Source organism: Dendrobates tinctorius, unplaced genomic scaffold (assembly GCF_039654945.1).
Source record: "Dendrobates tinctorius isolate UK_male_01 unplaced genomic scaffold, ASM3965494v1 ptg000129l, whole genome shotgun sequence".
Classification (NCBI taxonomy): Eukaryota; Metazoa; Chordata; class Amphibia; order Anura; family Dendrobatidae; genus Dendrobates; species Dendrobates tinctorius.
Window position 1 is genome coordinate 45,050,197 of NW_027361797.1, and position 17,365 is coordinate 45,067,561.

Sequence of the window (17,365 nt, forward strand, 5' to 3'; positions counted from 1 at the left end):
TGTTCAGTTTTGTATATTTTTGCCTAGAGGCATTAGATCATTGTATGGTTTTTGGATGTGCGATCTTTGTCTGTTTTTTAAGAACATTGTAAGGAGATAGTCCAGCAAGCAGGGAGAACAGAGACCATCCGCACCCCCCAAAACTGAGATTACTTTCAGGGGTTGGACAGCCTCAGCTTTTCCTGCTTGCTGGGTTATGTATATACTATATAGAGATATAGGTATATGTATAGTTAGACATATAAACAGTGCCGGACTGGGATGCCAAGGTCCCACCAGTAACCAACTCCACGGCGCCACTTTTCAGCTACATGCAAATGTGACATTATCCTTGATCACAAATTTATATAACACAGAACTGGGTAGATTGTTACATGAATAAGATGCCGCCATAGTCTGTACACAGAGAGTCCAGTATATTGTGCCAAGTACTGCTCAAATAAGAGGGAGGTGGCCCACCGGAGGATTCTCCTGCTCTCCTGTGGGCCAGTCCAAGCCTGCCTATAAATACATGTATATCAGTGGCGGATACAGAAAGAAAAGGGCCCCAGAGCTAAAACAGTATATATGGGCCCTTTGCTGTCCAATAGTTCTGACTATGACAGAAACTCCTTGCTGCTCTGGAAGTGGAAGTGGCTTGGAAACTACTGAATGCAGATTTTTTTTTCCAGGAATTGAGACCAATCCCCTATTTTAGGCTACATTCCCAGAATGAGCTTTTTGGGGCCTTTTTGATGTTGCAGAATGTCTGCACCATTTCTGCAACTATTATTTAAATTTTAAATCTGTTTACTTATGATTTTTTTTATTGCTTTTTTGTGTGTTTTTTTATCATGTTTTTGATGCTGCGGTTTTTGTCTCTTTTTGGCATTTCACACTTTAAATAAAGCTGCTTTGTTTGTTTTTTTTTTTACCCTTCCTAGTATTTGACTTTGACAAAACTTCAACTTATATTTAGGTGCAGATTACATTAATTTTTTAGGCGTTTCCAAGACGGAAACAGAAGAAAAGTTGTCATGTTGCGGATTTGGATCCTGCTCCGCAGGTCAGGTAAGATAGAAGCACAGCGGGCAGGAGATTTCTATAAAACCCATCCACTTTCCTGCAACTGTAAGACATTGACGCAGCAAAAATACGCAGCATCAAAAACGCCCCAGAAGCTCATCGTGGGCACACAGCCTTAAAAGTTCCATAACTTTCCATACTGGACAAAATCATAAAAAATTAAAGTTTAGTTTCTCTTTAACTGTTCTAGTAAATTGGATGTGATTTCATGAAAACTCCGTGCATTAAAAACACTATGGAACTGTGAGTGTATTTTAATCCCTATAGATTTCTAGGGAAGCCGGGAAAAAATACAGGTAAAATTGCGGTTGTGTTATTAAGTGCAGAATTGTGGCATTTCTGCCCTAAAAAGGGCATTAAAAAGCATCAAATCCACATAAAAAAATGCATAAAAATGGGGGAAAAAAACAAAAAATAAACAGAAATACAATCAATTTTTGCATATTTTGGTGAGGACACATGCAAAACATATATAATTTATGTATGAAAAGAATGATAAAAAGACAGGGGTTATGGAATGTATCAGCAAATAATATAATGCATACTCACACGTTGTGTTGAAGGCTGAAAAGAAAAAAAAAAATTCTTTAGATATAAATTGTATACGGACTAAAAGATACAATTCAGTGACGTAAAGGAATTTACGTTGAATTTTTAATTACGGACTTATACAATTTAATATTAAATTAGACCAGAAGAAAAGGCTGGAGGTGTAATACGTGACCCAGCCTACAGATAAGAGGAGCGCTGTTTCTGTCAAAGCAGACATGTATTAAAGGGAATCTGTCACCAGGTTTTTGCCACCTAATCTGAGAGCAGCATGATATAGAGACAGAGACCCTGATTCCAGTGACGTGTCATTTACTGAGCTGCATGCTTAAGTTTTTGCAAAATCTCTGTTTCAGCGGCAGGAAATTAATACTAGAAGACTAGTAAACCTGCTGCCATGTAGTCCTCCATTTTCATTAGTTGTGTCTAATCCCACCCCCACCGCTGATTGGCAGCCTTTGTGTACACTGTGCATGGGCAGAAAGCAGCCAATCAGTGGTGTGGGCAGGGTTATACAGGGCTCAGCATTATAGAGCTGCTAGATATGCAGCAGAGAGATCAGGGATTTTTATCAAACCTACAGGGAGCAAGGGACATATCGCTGGAATCAGGGTATCTGCCCCTACATCATGCTGCTCTCAGACTCCTTGTAAGAAATAATTATTTACAGCTATTTTCAAATGTATCTCTTACGCGTGAATCCTTCTATTCGGATGGAGTGGACGCCTGCGGCATGTATGGCTATTGTCCAGTTCCCTTTAGGCGGTTTGTTCACCACAAGTATATATCCCCAGGTCTCTATTACCGTTTTTTCCATAGAAAACACTGCAAGGTAAATAAAAAAGGTTTTGGTTACAGTTTTTGTCCACTTAAAAAAAATAACTTTAGATCTATTCGTAATATAATTTTATAGAATCGACCAATACTCTTTTATTTTCAAGGGTGACCTGATCTTGAGATATTCTTGAGGTCTCGGGTCCTCCTGAGAGCTCCACTTCTGGCTCATGCTCAGCCCAGGAGGAAACTTCCTGTCACATGACCTGTGCTGCGTTCGAAGGGGGCTGGCTGACTGGCTCATTTTAATAGTTAAGCCCGCCCCTTTCTCGATCATGACCCATGAAGAGCCAGCCAGTAATGTTAGTAAGTTCAAGTGAAAAAAAAATTATATAAGTATATTAGTGTGTTCTATAAAATGGAATTAGGAACACATCTAAAGTGAAGAAATGGACAACTAATTTGTAATCATGACATAAAAAAATATAGAACACATAAAATATATAGTAAAGAGACTTTTCTAAAGTCATGGCCCAAAGTGTTGGCACCCTTGAAATTGTTTCAGAAAATCTCATATTTCTCCCAGAAAATTATTGCAATTACACATTTTGTTATACATGTTTCCTTTGTGTGTATTAGAACAACAACAAAAAAACTGAGAAAAAAGGTAAATTGGACATAATTTCACACAAAACCCACAAAATTGGCACCTTTCCAAAATTGTTGGTAAAAAAAACCAAAACTTTGTTTCAAGCATGTGATGCTCGTTCAAACTCACCTGTGGCAAGTAACAGGTGTGGTCAATATGAAAATCACATCTCCAGAGATCTTTTTATGGAACAATTTCATGGGTGCCAACAGTTTTGAGCCATGACTGTATACACAGAATTTATATAAACTGCATTTCCAAAATCAATAAAAGTTAACAAATCAGCATCACCCATTAACCGAACCTGATAGGTGCTAGAATATTAAATGTATATCAGATGCTTTCGTTTTTTTCCCTCCCTGTATTTATTTATTTTTTTGCCGATGAAGCCATATGAGGGTGTTATGATTGAGTCACCGTAGGAGGCAGACACAAAAATAGAAGCTACGTCCAGAAAACCAGAGAAGTTGGCAACTATCAGATTGCAGACCCCTGAACCTATCAACATAACTAGCAGTAGCCGTGGGGGGTTCCTACGGTGCCCTAGACCCCTCGATCACAGCCGGAGGGCTAAATAGCCTAAAGACAGAAAAGGAAATCTAAACTGCCCCAGAGCAGACCCCAAAGTAAAAGACAGCCCCCAACATATAATGACGGTGAAGCAAGATGAAAAAACACTCACACAGATAGAAAGATAGGCTGAGCAAACGATGGGGCCCAAGCTAACTAAACAGAACAGGAAAGGAAGGTTGCTGTCTGCAATCTGCCAAAACCCTATCAAAAACATAAGCCAACAAGCTGATATGGAAAAAGACCCTGAAGCAGTTAGGCTTCAAAAACTAAATCAGCACTCAGGTATTTTCAGAAGACAGAGCTAAAGGAATTCAGCTCACCCCAGCAAGGAATGGCAGAAATCCAGAAAAACAAAGCAAAACAAAGTCAAAGCACAAATGCAAAAAGCCGAGCAGAAAACTTAGCTTTAGAAGAGCAGGAATTCAGACTGGTCTCCAAGGATCCCACAGAGAAATCACCTGCAGGGCAGAAGGGCATTGGCAGCCTTATATCCAGTCAGTAACTCCACTCAGCCAGTCATCATCATTAGGCTCAGGTGTTTGATAATCAGGCTCACTACCTTTCTTTACCAGAAGAGGGAGTTCCTCGAGCCTCAGTAGTGAAGGGGAAAATGAACTCACAACATGAGGGCTTATTTTTCGTAGGATGACACCATTCATTTTACCATCTAGTGAACTAGAAATTGCAAAAAAAAAATAAAATTCCAAGCACAGCGAAATAGTGAAAAAACAAAACAAAACGTATTTCCGCCATCATTTTGGATTTGTTTTTACAGCTTTCAAAAGGTGTTAAAAATGATCCGTCAACATGAAACTCCAGGTCAGTAGGATTACTTGTATGTACTTTATTTCTTTATTTTTTTACAGGGGGTGTCTCAAAGTTTTTTCTTTAAAGATTTTTAGCATCTTTTTACTTTTTTAATCCTCTTAGAGGACTTTAACCTATGATTCTCTGATCACTTGTTCTTCCTGCTGCAATATTTCTGTACTGCAGTATATAGTCAATAGCCACTGTCTGGGTTTCACCGGAGGACTAAGATGGAGACGATGGGGGTCTTCAGTAGGCCCCTGACTCCTATGACAACTGTTTGCATCTCAAGGGCACCCCTCTTGGGTCATTCCACAATATTAGGCCGCAGATTTTCTCACATACGAGAAAAATGGATCCATTCTTCTGAACAGACATTGATCAGAGTGTGGTCCTGGTGACAACAGTTTTTCTCGCACGTGGAGAAGAAAAAAAAAAAAAAGTTTCACCACCTTCTACTTTCCGTGAAAATCGGTTGTCATACGAGTGATGTTCGTTTTTTTTTCATAGACCCATTGACTTGCATTGCTGATTTTGATCTTACCTTCAGAAATGACACGAAAAAAAGTATTGTTCACTTGAAAAAAGAGAATTTATAAACTACTGAAGGTTCCAGAAGTGGAAAGAAAATCATTTTACCATACACCAGCCATGACCAGGTGCTCTCGGCAAGATTTCAGACACAGGAGTGAAATGAATTATCAGAATAGGTGTCCAAGAGCCAAGGACCACCTGTGGAGAACTACAGCGACCTGGAATCAGCAGGTACAATTGTTTCAAAGAAAAAAAATAAGTAATGCACTCAACCTCCATGACCCGTTTACACTCTCACCACACAAGACTCCATTGCTGAACAAAAAGCATGTTCAAGCCCGTTTAAAGTTTCCTCAACAACATTTCAACAAGCCAGTGAAATACTGGGAGAATATAGTCTGGTCAGATGAGACCAAAATTGAAATTTTTGAATGCCATAATACCCACCATATTTGGAGGCCATAGGGCACTGCATATCACCCCAAAAATACCATACCAACAGTAAAGTCTGTAGGTAGGAACATCATGGTGTGGGGCTGTTTTTCAGCATACGGCTCTGGCAAACTTCATAAAATTGAAGGAAGGATAAATGGACAAACGTACTGAGATAAAAATTAGATAGATTGATAAAAATCTGCTGCCACCTACCAGGATGATGAAGATGAAACAAGGGTGGACATTTCAGCAATACAATGATTCCAAACACACAGCCAAGGAAACTCTCAATTGGTTTTTAAGAAAGAAAGTCTTAGTTACTCACCGGTTAACGGTGTTTTTCGGAGTCCATGACAGCACCACCTGAGAGAGGGGATCCGCCCTTCAGGAACAGGAAACCTACAGATACAAAAGGGCGGCACCTCTCCCACGCATCAGTTGGATTACAGAGCACAAGAGGACCACAATGGTTAATGGCAAAATTTATATACAGTACTTTTACACAACTATTCCTTACCAGTGTACATACAAGAGGAAGAAGTGCACACCCAAATTTAAACTAAAGGGAGGGAATATACGGGTGCTGTCATGGACTCCGAAAAACACCGTTAACCGGTGAGTAACTAAGACTTTATCGGTCATCCATGACAGCACCACCTGAGAGAATTACAGAGAGTAAAACTATTTAGGGAGGGACTACAGCCTGCAGTACCCTTATACCAAAAGAGAGGTCTGTGGAAGCACCCAAGTCTAGCCTATAATGATTATAAAAGGTGCTCGGAGAGGACCAAGTAGCCGCCTTACATATCTGGTCAATGGAGACTTCTGATCTCTCGGCCCACGAGGACGCCATGGCTCTGGTGGAATGCGCCCTCACTTTTGCAGGTGCCGGTCTGCCCTTTGAGGTGTATGCAATTGAAATAGCCTCTCTAATCCACCTAGCTAGTGTATTTTTTGACACTCTACAGCCTTTCCTGGGACCTTGATGGGAGATAAATAGGGCATTCTCTTTTTTCCAGGGGTCAGTAACCGCTAGATATTCTTTAAGGCATTCTCTAACATCTAAGGTGTGTAATTTCTCTTCCTTCTCATTAGCTGGATTAGGGAGGAAGGATGGAAGGACTATTTCCTGTGTTCTATGAAAGCTAGAAACTACCTTCGGTAAGTACGCCGGGTCAGGTCTGAGTATTACCCTATCGTCCTTAAACTGTAAATAAGGAGGATGCCTAGATAATGCCTGGATGTCGCTTACTCTACGAGCTGAGGTTAGAGCTACCAGGAAGGCTACCTTGACGGACAGGTTTTTTATAGAGGCTGATGAGATGGGTTCGAATGGAGCTTCTGTCATGGCTGTAAGGACTAGGTTCAGGTCCCATGGCATGAATCTATCCTTCACCACTGGCCTGGATCTACCTGCTGCCTTGATGAATCTACTGATCCAGTAATTACCCGCGATGTTGCAGCTAAAGAGGGCCCCCAAGGCTGAAACTTGTACTTTGAGGGTACTAGTGGAGAGCCCCATTTCTAGACCTTTCTGAAGAAATTCTAAGATTTGATTTATAGGAGCCGAACCCCCAGTGACTACTCTAGAGTTCTTTAGGAATCTCTTCCAAATTCTGACATAGATCTTGGTAGTAGTGATCTTTCTACTTTTAAGTAGAGTGTCAACCAGGTCTGGGGAGAAGCCTTTATCTTTCAGCAGTGCCCGTTCAAACTCCACGCCGTCAGATGTAGGCCAGCCACCTGAGGATGAAAGACTGGGCCCTGGGATAGGAGATCCGGGATCTCCGGCAGGACCCAAGGATCGGACACTGACATGGTCCTGAGGCATGAGAACCAAGCCCTCCTGGGCCAAAACGGAGCGATCACTATAACTTTCGCTCTGTCTCTCCTGATTTTCCTCACCACTAGAGGTAATAGCGATAGGGGAGGGAAGGCATAGGATAGCCCGAAATCCCACTTTATCAGCAAGGAGTCTACCGCCAGGGGGTCTTCTCTGGGATTTAGTGAGCAAAACTGTCTTACTTTCCTGTTTTCTTTGGTGGCGAAGAGATCTATCTCTGGCAGTCCCCACTTCTGTACAATCAGGTCGAAGATAGAGTTTTTTAGGGACCATTCTCCTTGCCTTAAGAGATTGCGGCTCAGGAAATCTGCCGTGGTGTTTTCTTTCCCCTTTATATGTAGAGCTGTTAATGATAGGAAATGCTGCTCTGCTAGCTGGAACAGCCGTTCTGCTACATTCATCAGGGATTTGGAACGGGTCCCGCCTTGGTGGTTGATATACGCTACGGTGACCAGATTGTCGGAGAACACTCGCACATGATGGCCCTGTAGATACACAAGCAGTTCTTTAGCCGCCAGCTCTACTGCTGTCAATTCTTTCAAGTTGGATGACATCTCTATCTGATGATGCTCCCATAGGCCCTGGACCAGAATTTCCCCCATATGAGCCCCCCAACCGGAAGGGCTAGCATCCGTGGTGATTATGCGGGATATGTCATATTCCCAGGGAACCCCTCTGGATAAATTATTCTCATCTAACCACCATTCTAGGGACTCCCTTGTGTTTCGGGACAAGGTTAGCTGGCCCTCTAAGTAACCCCCAAGCATTTTTTGATGCCTTAAGACCTCGCCCTGTAGAGTTCTTGAATGAAACTGGGCCCACTGGACCGCCGGGATACAGGAGGAAAGTGAACCTAGAAGGGACATGGCTTTCCTGAGGGACATGGTCGGGTTATTGGAAGCGTTCAGGACCTGATAGTGTAGGCGAACCAGCTTCTCTGGGGGCAGACGGCATTCCTGTTTTACGGAATCTAGGATGAGGCCCAAGAATTGTTGGATTCTCATCGGCTGTAACCGAGATTTTTTAATGTTAAGCAGCCATCCTAACCGTTCTAGGGCAGACCTTGCCCTTTGTAGCTGTTGCAAACAATGGTTAGCTGTTTTCCCTACAATCAAGAAGTCATCTAAGTAGGGAACTACTAAAATGTCTAATTCACATAGATGGGCCATAACTTCCGCTACTACTTTAGTAAACACACGGGGAGCGACTGCCACCCCAAAGGGAAGGGCCACATACTGGAAATGTTGAACTGACCCATCTAACTGCACTGCCACTCTGAGAAAACTTTGATGATCTGCATGAATGGGTATATGGTAGTAGGCATCTTTCAAATCTAACACCACCATGAAGCAGTTTTGAAACAGTAATTTTATTGTTGAATTAATTGTTTCCATCTTAAATGGGCGTGTGACCAGGAATTCATTGAGGGATTTAAGATTTATTATGGTCCTAAAGGAACTGTCTGGCTTGCGGACCAGGAACAAAGGGGAGTAGAAACCTTTCCCCCTTTCTTCCTCTGGAACTTTAGTTAGGACCTTTTTATGGCAAAGATCCCGAACTTCAGCTTCCAGGGCAGACTGTTCTGAAGAGGATGACCTAAGAGGAGTGACCTTAAAACGATCTTGGGGAACCCGGGAGAATTCTAGTCGTAGGCCCGCAGCTACCACCCCCAGTATCCAGTTGCTATTAGAGATTAATGTCCAGGCCGGGTAGAAGGCAGCTAGTCTCCCCCCTACCGGAGCAACTAGTCATTGGGGCGGCTTTTTAAGTGTCCCGTGCTGGACCTTCCTGGCGCCCCCCTCCTCCAAACATGAATCCAGTACCTCTCCTTCTTTTGTCATCCCATCTGCCCTGATCCCTGGACGGCCTCCTACGGAAATATCCTTTCCTGGTAAAGGGGCGTCTAAAAGAGGGGTTCGGCAGACTGGGGAACTTCTTTTTATCGTCCCCGGCCTTCTCTAAAAGTTCATCCAGGACGGGCCCAAACAGGTATTCGCCCTCACAAGGAATGGAACAGAGTCGAGATCTGGCCTGGATGTCTCCTGGCTAGCATTTTAACCAGAGAGCCCTTCGAGCTGCGTTGGATAAACCTGCGGTTCTAGCTGCCATCCTCGCAGAATCTGCTGACGCATCAGCCAGAAAAGCAGCAGCACTTTGGATAACTGGTAAAGCTTTTCGAATGTATGCTCTTGAGGTTCCATCCTTCAATTGGGAATCCAGCTGATCCAGCCAGACCATCAAGGATCTGGCCGTACATGTGGCCGCTACCGCTGGTCTCAAGGCACCCGCTGACATCTCCCATGTTCCTTTCAGAAAAGAATCCGCTTTTTTATCTAGCGGGTCTTTTAAGGAGGCCATGTCATCGAAAGGTATGGAGGACTTTTTGGAGGCTTTGGCCACTGCCGCGTCCAGCTTAGGGGCCTTGTCCCATTTGGTTACCACTGGGTCATCAAACGGGTACCTTCGTTTGAAGGCGGGTGGCAAAGAACCTCTTTTTTCTGGCTTTTTCCATTCTCTATCTATTAGGTTCTGGACTTTATCATTCAGCGGAAAGGATCTGCGCTTTCTGGGATCTAGGCCTCCGAACATCACGTCCTGTGCCGAAAGTTCCGGTTTTGTGTCTGCTACCCCCATGGTGGACCTTACTGCTTTAACTAACTTATCCATCTGGTCTAAGGGAAAGCAGAAACGGCTCGAGTCTTCCTCTGAAGATGATGAAGTGGAGGCCGAGGAATCTGAGGAGATATCGATTCCAGGTGCGGCCGAAGACTCTGAACCCGAGAGGTTAACATCTCTTCCCTTAGAGGAGTCTTTTTTAGATAGGGCCTTCATTTCTGTCCTGATTATCTCCCTCAGGCTTGTGGTGAAGTCTGGTGTTTCTTCCGCCACCTGTATGGACGGGGAAGAGTGTAAGGGCCTGTCAATCTACCCCTAGGGTACCGTCCCCATCCAACCCCTACCGTTTGTCGCATGCAAGGCTGACACAACTTTTTAGGGTGGCCGTCTGGCAAAGGACAATTACAGAGGGCACATTCCCTGTGCTTCTGCTTCCCCGTAGCTTTCCTTGCCTGCGAAAGAACGAAATAAAACACTGCATCAGGGTACATTCACGGAGATCTCTTACCCATGCAGACGAGGCAGGTACCGGGTCACGGAGGGAGGCAGGAGGGTCCTTTAGCCTGGAGGAACTTCTGTGGCTTTGTTCGCCCGTCCGTTTCTTCTTCTGCTGGCCACTCGCATGTAAATTCGCTGTGGCCTGTTTCTCTGGGCGCTCCTGCACCTCGTCCTGCTGCTCTGTGGGGGCTTCTGTCGAATCCATTGCTGGGCCTTCAGAAGCACCCCAGCAGCGTCACCTCCTGCTTTTAAAGCCTCCCACAGTGTCCGGGTTAGCAGGGCTCTGGCGCGGCACCTCCCCCTGGGTCCTCCCCCCCCCGCGACTCCCCCCCCCACATGCTCCGTCTCCCCCCCCCGCCCCCCCCCCCGGGGCCGCGGGCCGCCCCAGACCGCCGAGCACCGGCGGCGCATCCCAGAAAGCCGGCCGGCACCCGACTTCCGGTTTCGGCGTTCCCGGCCCCGCCCCTTCCTCTGCGTCACTTCCGCCACGCGATCAAGGCCGCGGGAGCGCGCGGAAAGGAGCCGGCACGGCGCCCCCGGCTCCGGAATGCCCGCCGCCCCCACATGCGCCGACCTGCGCCCGCCGAACAGGCGCGACCACCAGCCCCCGGCAAGAGAGGGGAGCAAGCGGAGACCGGGTGAATACAACAGGGGGGGTTCCAGGGGTCATACTTACCTTGTGCCGGCCCTATGGAGACGGCTGTCCACCGGACCCTCTGCTCCGCCTGCTCCAACCACTGTCGTGGTGACCTACCCGGCCCCACCGTGGCGCATCCAGGGACCCGAGCTTGACCGAGGTAGGAGACCCCCCCGCTACCTGGGTCGGTCAGCCGGCCTGGGAATCCCTCGACGACTCCATGATGGACCATCTGTAGGAAGTCCCGTCCTATAGGAACAGGAAACCAACTGATGCATGGGAGAGGTGCCGCCCTTTTGTATCTGTAGGTTTCCTGTTCCTGAAGGGCGGATCCCCTCTCTCAGGTGGTGCTGTCATGGACGACCGATAAAATAAGCTGTTATTACGGCCCAGCCAATCACCGGGCCTGAATCCAAAAGAAAAATTATGGAAGGAACTAAAGCTCAGAGTCCATAGAAGGAGCCAACAGAACCTTCAAGATGTGAAGGGTGTTTGTGTGGAAGAATGGGCCTAAATCACACCTGAGTAATGTTTGCGACTAGTTTCTCCGTACAGGAGGTGTCTTGTGGCCGTCATCACCAAAAAAGGCTTTCGTATGAAGTATTAAACAAATTTCAGTAAGCGTGTTCAATACATTTTCTCTGTGCCATTTCTCATTATTTCACATAACTTAATTTGGACATCTATGGTTTGATTTATTTGTCTGTGCGGATTGGTTTCTCACATCTGGTGAAAATTTCATGTTACTACCACCTTTAGAAATCGATTTACTAAAAAAATTGGTGACGTGTTCAATACTTATTTCTCCCGCGGTATTGGATTGGGAGTTAGATGATACTTACGGGAAGGTCCTTTAACAGTAATATTGTAAATAGGTCCATCTGTGGTGATCATAAACGAGGAAAAGTTCTTGGAGACTGAGAGGTTTTCGTTGTGGTAAAGAGCAGTGAAGTCTCCGGAGAAAAGTTGGTTTGAGCTGTTGGCGGGCATCGACAGGCTGTAATCCAAATATTTGAACACCTAGAAAATTGGGAAATGTAATCGTACCACATGACAACATCTGTAGATGCAGAGTCCACCATCTACAGTGACTATTACAACAGGGCCACAAATGTTTTTGTGTTGTTCCTGCTTCTCTACAGATTATTCAGTGACTATTTCCCATTGAAGTGGGTGAGACCAGATTTCACAATACAAATGGCACACATTAATATGTAGACTCGATGGGACTCTTGACAATTGATGTAAACATTTCTGTTTATTAAGGTCTGAAAGTTTAAACTTGATCTCAGCCTGTTTAGCCTGATTAACAGATCCTCAGGGTCCCTCCTTTCTGCTGTTGCTGATGCTCCACCCAACTAGTGTGATTAACAGATTCTCAGTGTCCCTCCTTCCTGCTGCTGTTGAAGCTCCCCTCACCTGCTTAATTAATGGATCTTCACTGTCCTAGTACCTGCTGATGAATTTCCATTCTACTAATCTTATTGACAGCTTCTCAGTGTCTCTCCCGTTGCAGAAATCTCACCCTGCTCGGTACAAGATGCAGCTGCCAATCAGGCGGGGTCGGTGGAGACAACATTGGAATCGTAAGCTCTCACACCTCTTACATTTATCTAAACCCTTAAAATGCTGTTTTTAATACCAGGATTATACATCCAATTCGGCAATGATCATCAAAGTATATACACCAGCCTAATCAGAATTAAAAGTTCCATTAAATAATGTATGCAGCTTGCGTTGCGAAAGATACAACCGAGGATCATAGCCGATGATGAGACTAGTCTGGCGCTGCCACTGGCCTGATCTTCCTAACTACAGGTGATTGACAGGTCTCTCGCTATGGGAGAGATTTGTCAATCACCTCTAGCAGCACTAGGAGAAGTAGTCTGGGGAAAGCGCTGGACTGGACTGGTCTCCTCTCCCGCTATGGCCCTGTGAGGGAGGTACAGAGTGGTAGTCGTGGCTAAGAACATTTGCATTACCGCACCCTGACCTCCCATCATATGCACACACTGTCTATAACTCTGCATACCTGTGGCTTCTTCACCTGCACCATCAGGGCCCTCTGCACATTTCTGAAGGCTTCCTCGGTCCGGTTATTCACAAAATGAGTAACAGTCCGAATCAACTTTCAAATAAAAAACTCTATTGATCCTTGTACACAGCACATCTGTATTCGTTCCAACATCAGCATCAGTTTTCACATCATGCAACTCTTCCTCTGTCCCTGTCCTTTTCTCTGTGTCACTAAGCTCGCTTCCAGGAAGGACCGTACCTTTCAGCCCTTCAGCATCCTCCCTGTGCAGGCTTACGCCATTTGGTGGTTCCCCCGACCGTTTCACCCCGGTTCTGAGGTCATCAGCCCACGCGATAAGATGCCACATGATGAGTGACCTTCCCATACTGCTTCATCTTCCCTAGCAACTGCAGTTCCCACTTAAGCTGCACTGCTAGCAATGTTGCCGCTGCTTCTTCTGATGATGTCCTGACCACCAATACCAGATGGCTGGGCCTTACTTTTCTTAACATTGCATGGCACAGTGTTGCCCAGGGCTAATTAGCCCACATGAGCTATACAGGTGCCCTGACCCCAACTGACTCTCAGGAAGTCCTTCCTGCCTTATCCACCGTGGCCCCTCCTATGTTAACTATTTACTATATACACTATGTGGAATTCTTATCAAATACTATGAGGACTAAACTGCCCCCATTTAGTGGCCAAACATGAACACTATGCTTTCCTATATATAATATGATACACACAGTATGAACATCAATAGATGTACATCAATGGGTAAAAATATACACATTCAAACAATATACAGTAATATGAAATCACATTTAACGGGACGTATTTAAAGGGGTTGGAGCGCGTTCCAGACTTTGTAACCCCTTACAGCCCCTCGCTGGATCTTCCCAGTTCCAGGTGACTTAAAGGTCTCTCACTATGGAGAAACCTGTCAATTATCTCTAGCAACGCTAGGAGAAATCGTCCGGGGAAATCGCTCATCTAGCCTCCTCTCTGGCTTTGGTCCCCGGCTGGATCTTCTCAGCTCATGGTGACTTACAGGTCTCTCGCTATGGAGAGACCTGTCAATCACCTTTAGCACCGCTGGCAGAAGTTGGCCAAAGGTGGAGCCAGACTAATCTTGTCTCATGCTATGGTGTCCGATCCAGCTAGACCTTTAAAGTATATTTTCTCTGAAACGCCAAAGCATTTTAGAGAAAAATATACCTGGCTGCAATTGTGCCAGACTCAGATTCATGCTGCCCGTGGTTTGATTCAGGTGACAGCTTCCCTTTAAAGTCATTATAAGGAAAAGATATCCATAGTTTAATAAAACTGTGGCCAACCCTCTCCTTTACCAGAAGAGGTCTCGATCTTGTAATATTTTATTTAATTATGGGGTCATACTTGACAACATCTCCATTTACATGAGGGATCCAAGACTCCCTTGTTCATGGCATCGGTGAGGGTTCCACTAGTTGGCTCCCCGAGTAATCTACCAGTCATTGCCTAAACAAACATTAAATTAAAATTGATAGTTGGTTGCTCACCTTATATAATTCTGAGACACCGATTAGATAAACATGCCCAAAACTCAGTGTAGCAATTTCTCGATAAATAAGGAAATCTGGACTATCTGTAGTATTGCAAATGCCAGTGACTGCAAAGATGACCTGAGGGAGGAAATCATCAAAGTGGATAATTAGGAAAAATGGAAAATACATATGGAAAGTAAAAATAAAAATCAGGCTGGGGGGTCCTTAAAATCTAAAATAAGCCATTGCTCATACTGATATCTCACGCCACAACACTCCCCATCTCAGGATAAGAGGATCTGACACAGGTTGACAACACATCTTTCTACAGCCATCCATACAATGGAATGAATGATTGGTGGCCAGCTGTCTTCCCTAACTACCCCATAGGCAGAAAGTCAGCAACTTATCCCCCCAAAAACGAAATAATCAGCAGATGAAAATTCAACATGCTGTATCTTTCTCCCATCATCTGTCCACAGAGAGTTGTGAGACCCCCATGTACATTACACCCTCGGCCTTTCCCACCAGGATCTTTAGCCCAATGTGTAGGGTGTCTTAAGAGATGGCAGTTCAAATCATGAACTGGTCGACTCGACCATATCAATAGTGTCCTGTTTACAGTTGACCACTGCAGCCAATCATTGGTCTCATCATCGTGACCTTGTTAGTATATTTCCTCCCATTTATCTTTTTTTTGTTGCTTCCCGTGAACCCCTTTAACTGTGACTTTTGCAATAGCATATCTAGGACAAAGGATCCGATCGTGACATTCATCTCATGGCATCACCAACGTACCTGTGACTTTGTAGTGTTTATTAGTGAGCGGATGTTGTTAATCAAGGTTGTATTCGCGTAATCCAAAGCTGATGCATCGGTTAACACTAAGATAACGGATTTGGATGGAGAATTCATTAAAGCCAATTCAAGTCCTGTCATTGCTAACTCTGGACAATCACCGCCTCCGGTCGCTACCAGGCTGTTGAAGAAGTCACCAAATTCTTGTTTTGACTGTGTGAACCTAACAGGTCCAACATCTGAAGATGAAAGAAGGACTACCATATATATCGGGTTATGGTGGTATTATACATCACTTATAAGTGGCAGCTGATTGTTCAGTAAAAAAATTCCTCAGTGTCCAAGGATAATACTCGGTCTTACTAAAGGACTCCATACATAGTGGAGGAACTGTATCTTATGGTCCTGGGGCCTCTTGGTTCTCCTCTACTGGGGTGAAAAGGACATAGCGTATATGCAGACTTTATCTTTTTGTTTTCTGGTAAAAAAAAAAGGTAATTCCAGGTGATTGGAAGTGATAAAAGAAGGTACCGAAAAATGAGGTTTCTTTGAGCACTGCCGATATTCATGAAGGAGTTAAGCCAACTCCAAAAAGCATTGTCCAATAAATTAATTTTTCACTACCCTGGTTCACATTCCTCTGGATATCAGCTGGGCCCAAAGAAGCTGCAATTTTCCTCGCCTTCTCCTCATTCCTCCAGAGCCTGGAATCTCTAAGTTCGGCGGGTGGAGCAGCACCCTTCCCCAAATCTCATCCACCCTTTACACAGTGTTGTGCCTGTCCATTGACAACTTGTCCAGATGAGCAATTTTTTCCACTTATTTATACTCTTTCTTGCACATATTTACTGTACACTATGAAGCCCCTCTTTTGTTTTGGCTAAGGTGTTTGGAAGAGGCTTTCTTCTTTTTCCCGTAGAGAACACCAGACTAGAGTGCATCTGTTAATAAACATACTACCCAAACCCATTTCCTAGAATATAGGATGGGTAACACTAAGCATGATAGATAAACATACTGATCCCATAGTTATTAAACCATAGACAAGATCAAATAATGTCTTACACAGAAATACTAAAAAATAGATTTTTATTGCAAAATATCATTACAATTCATATAGGAAAAATTAGCACATTGGTGCCTCAAACCAGACAACATGAAGGAATCAGACTGAGGGGAACAGCCGCAATTCTCAAGGATCAGGGCTTAGCGATTCAAAAATATTGCACAAAATAGGCTAATAGAGCTCAAGATATGAAGTCCATAGCTCAAAATGCTATTTTATAAGTAGATAGCAAAAGTGCAAATGCATAATTTACATGTACAGAGCCGACTATCTGAAACATGTCATGCGTCTCTAGCCTTGAGAGAGAGCCACTGCAGCGTTCAATCCAGCTACATAGCCACAGAAAAGCAAAAAACCCAATTTCAATTGTTCCTACTCGAGATAGTGGTCCCCACAAAATGTAATGTCAAGTGACAAGATGATCCTCCAGACCCCGACGCGCGTTTCGCATAGCAAGTGCTTCTTCCTGGGGGCGTGTCTAAGAGCGGGTGCCATAGAAGTTATACCGCTGGCTAGACAATCAGAGATCAAAGGGGGAGGAGTTATCACAGCCATACCCAATCACCGCACCCATATCATATACACATAGGCCACTGAATCAGAGCCCAGAGAGCAGGGATTGGAACAACAGGAACCAATCACAGCATTCAACCCACGCACGAACAACCATCTCAGAGTGCAGGTGACATGCACTTAGTATTCACATCTACACATAGCGATGTTCAATACAGCGCATGCGGGCAATCCCATACCAGGCCTGTCAGAGTAGATCACGTCAATCCTTGTCCATAAGAAAAGCTGCACAGGTCATTACAGCGCATGCGAGCAGCCCAGATCAATGCAGCACATGCGGACAACCCTACTACAGCGCATGCGGGCAGTACACATCAGTACAATACATATAGGCCATCCCATACCACGCCCGTCAGTGTAGATCAGATCATCCCGTACCAATAGAAAACACTGCACAGGCCACTA

General features: G+C 44.7%; 1 protein-coding gene across 1 annotated transcript in view; it reads right to left on the reverse strand.

The window, feature by feature from the left end:
- LOC141047787 (uromodulin-like) overlaps window positions 1-17,365 on the reverse strand; it is a 37,515-nt gene that overhangs the window by 14,066 nt on the left and 6,084 nt on the right. Inside the window, exons 3-7 of the mRNA XM_073543084.1 lie at window positions 15,322-15,560; window positions 14,539-14,661; window positions 11,823-12,000; window positions 2,308-2,439; window positions 1,615-1,629 (exon numbers count right to left, since the gene is read on the reverse strand). Of these exons, the coding sequence (XP_073399185.1) occupies window positions 1,615-1,629; window positions 2,308-2,439; window positions 11,823-12,000; window positions 14,539-14,661; window positions 15,322-15,560 (687 nt within the window). The remainder of the gene's footprint in view (window positions 1-1,614; window positions 1,630-2,307; window positions 2,440-11,822; window positions 12,001-14,538; window positions 14,662-15,321; window positions 15,561-17,365) is intronic.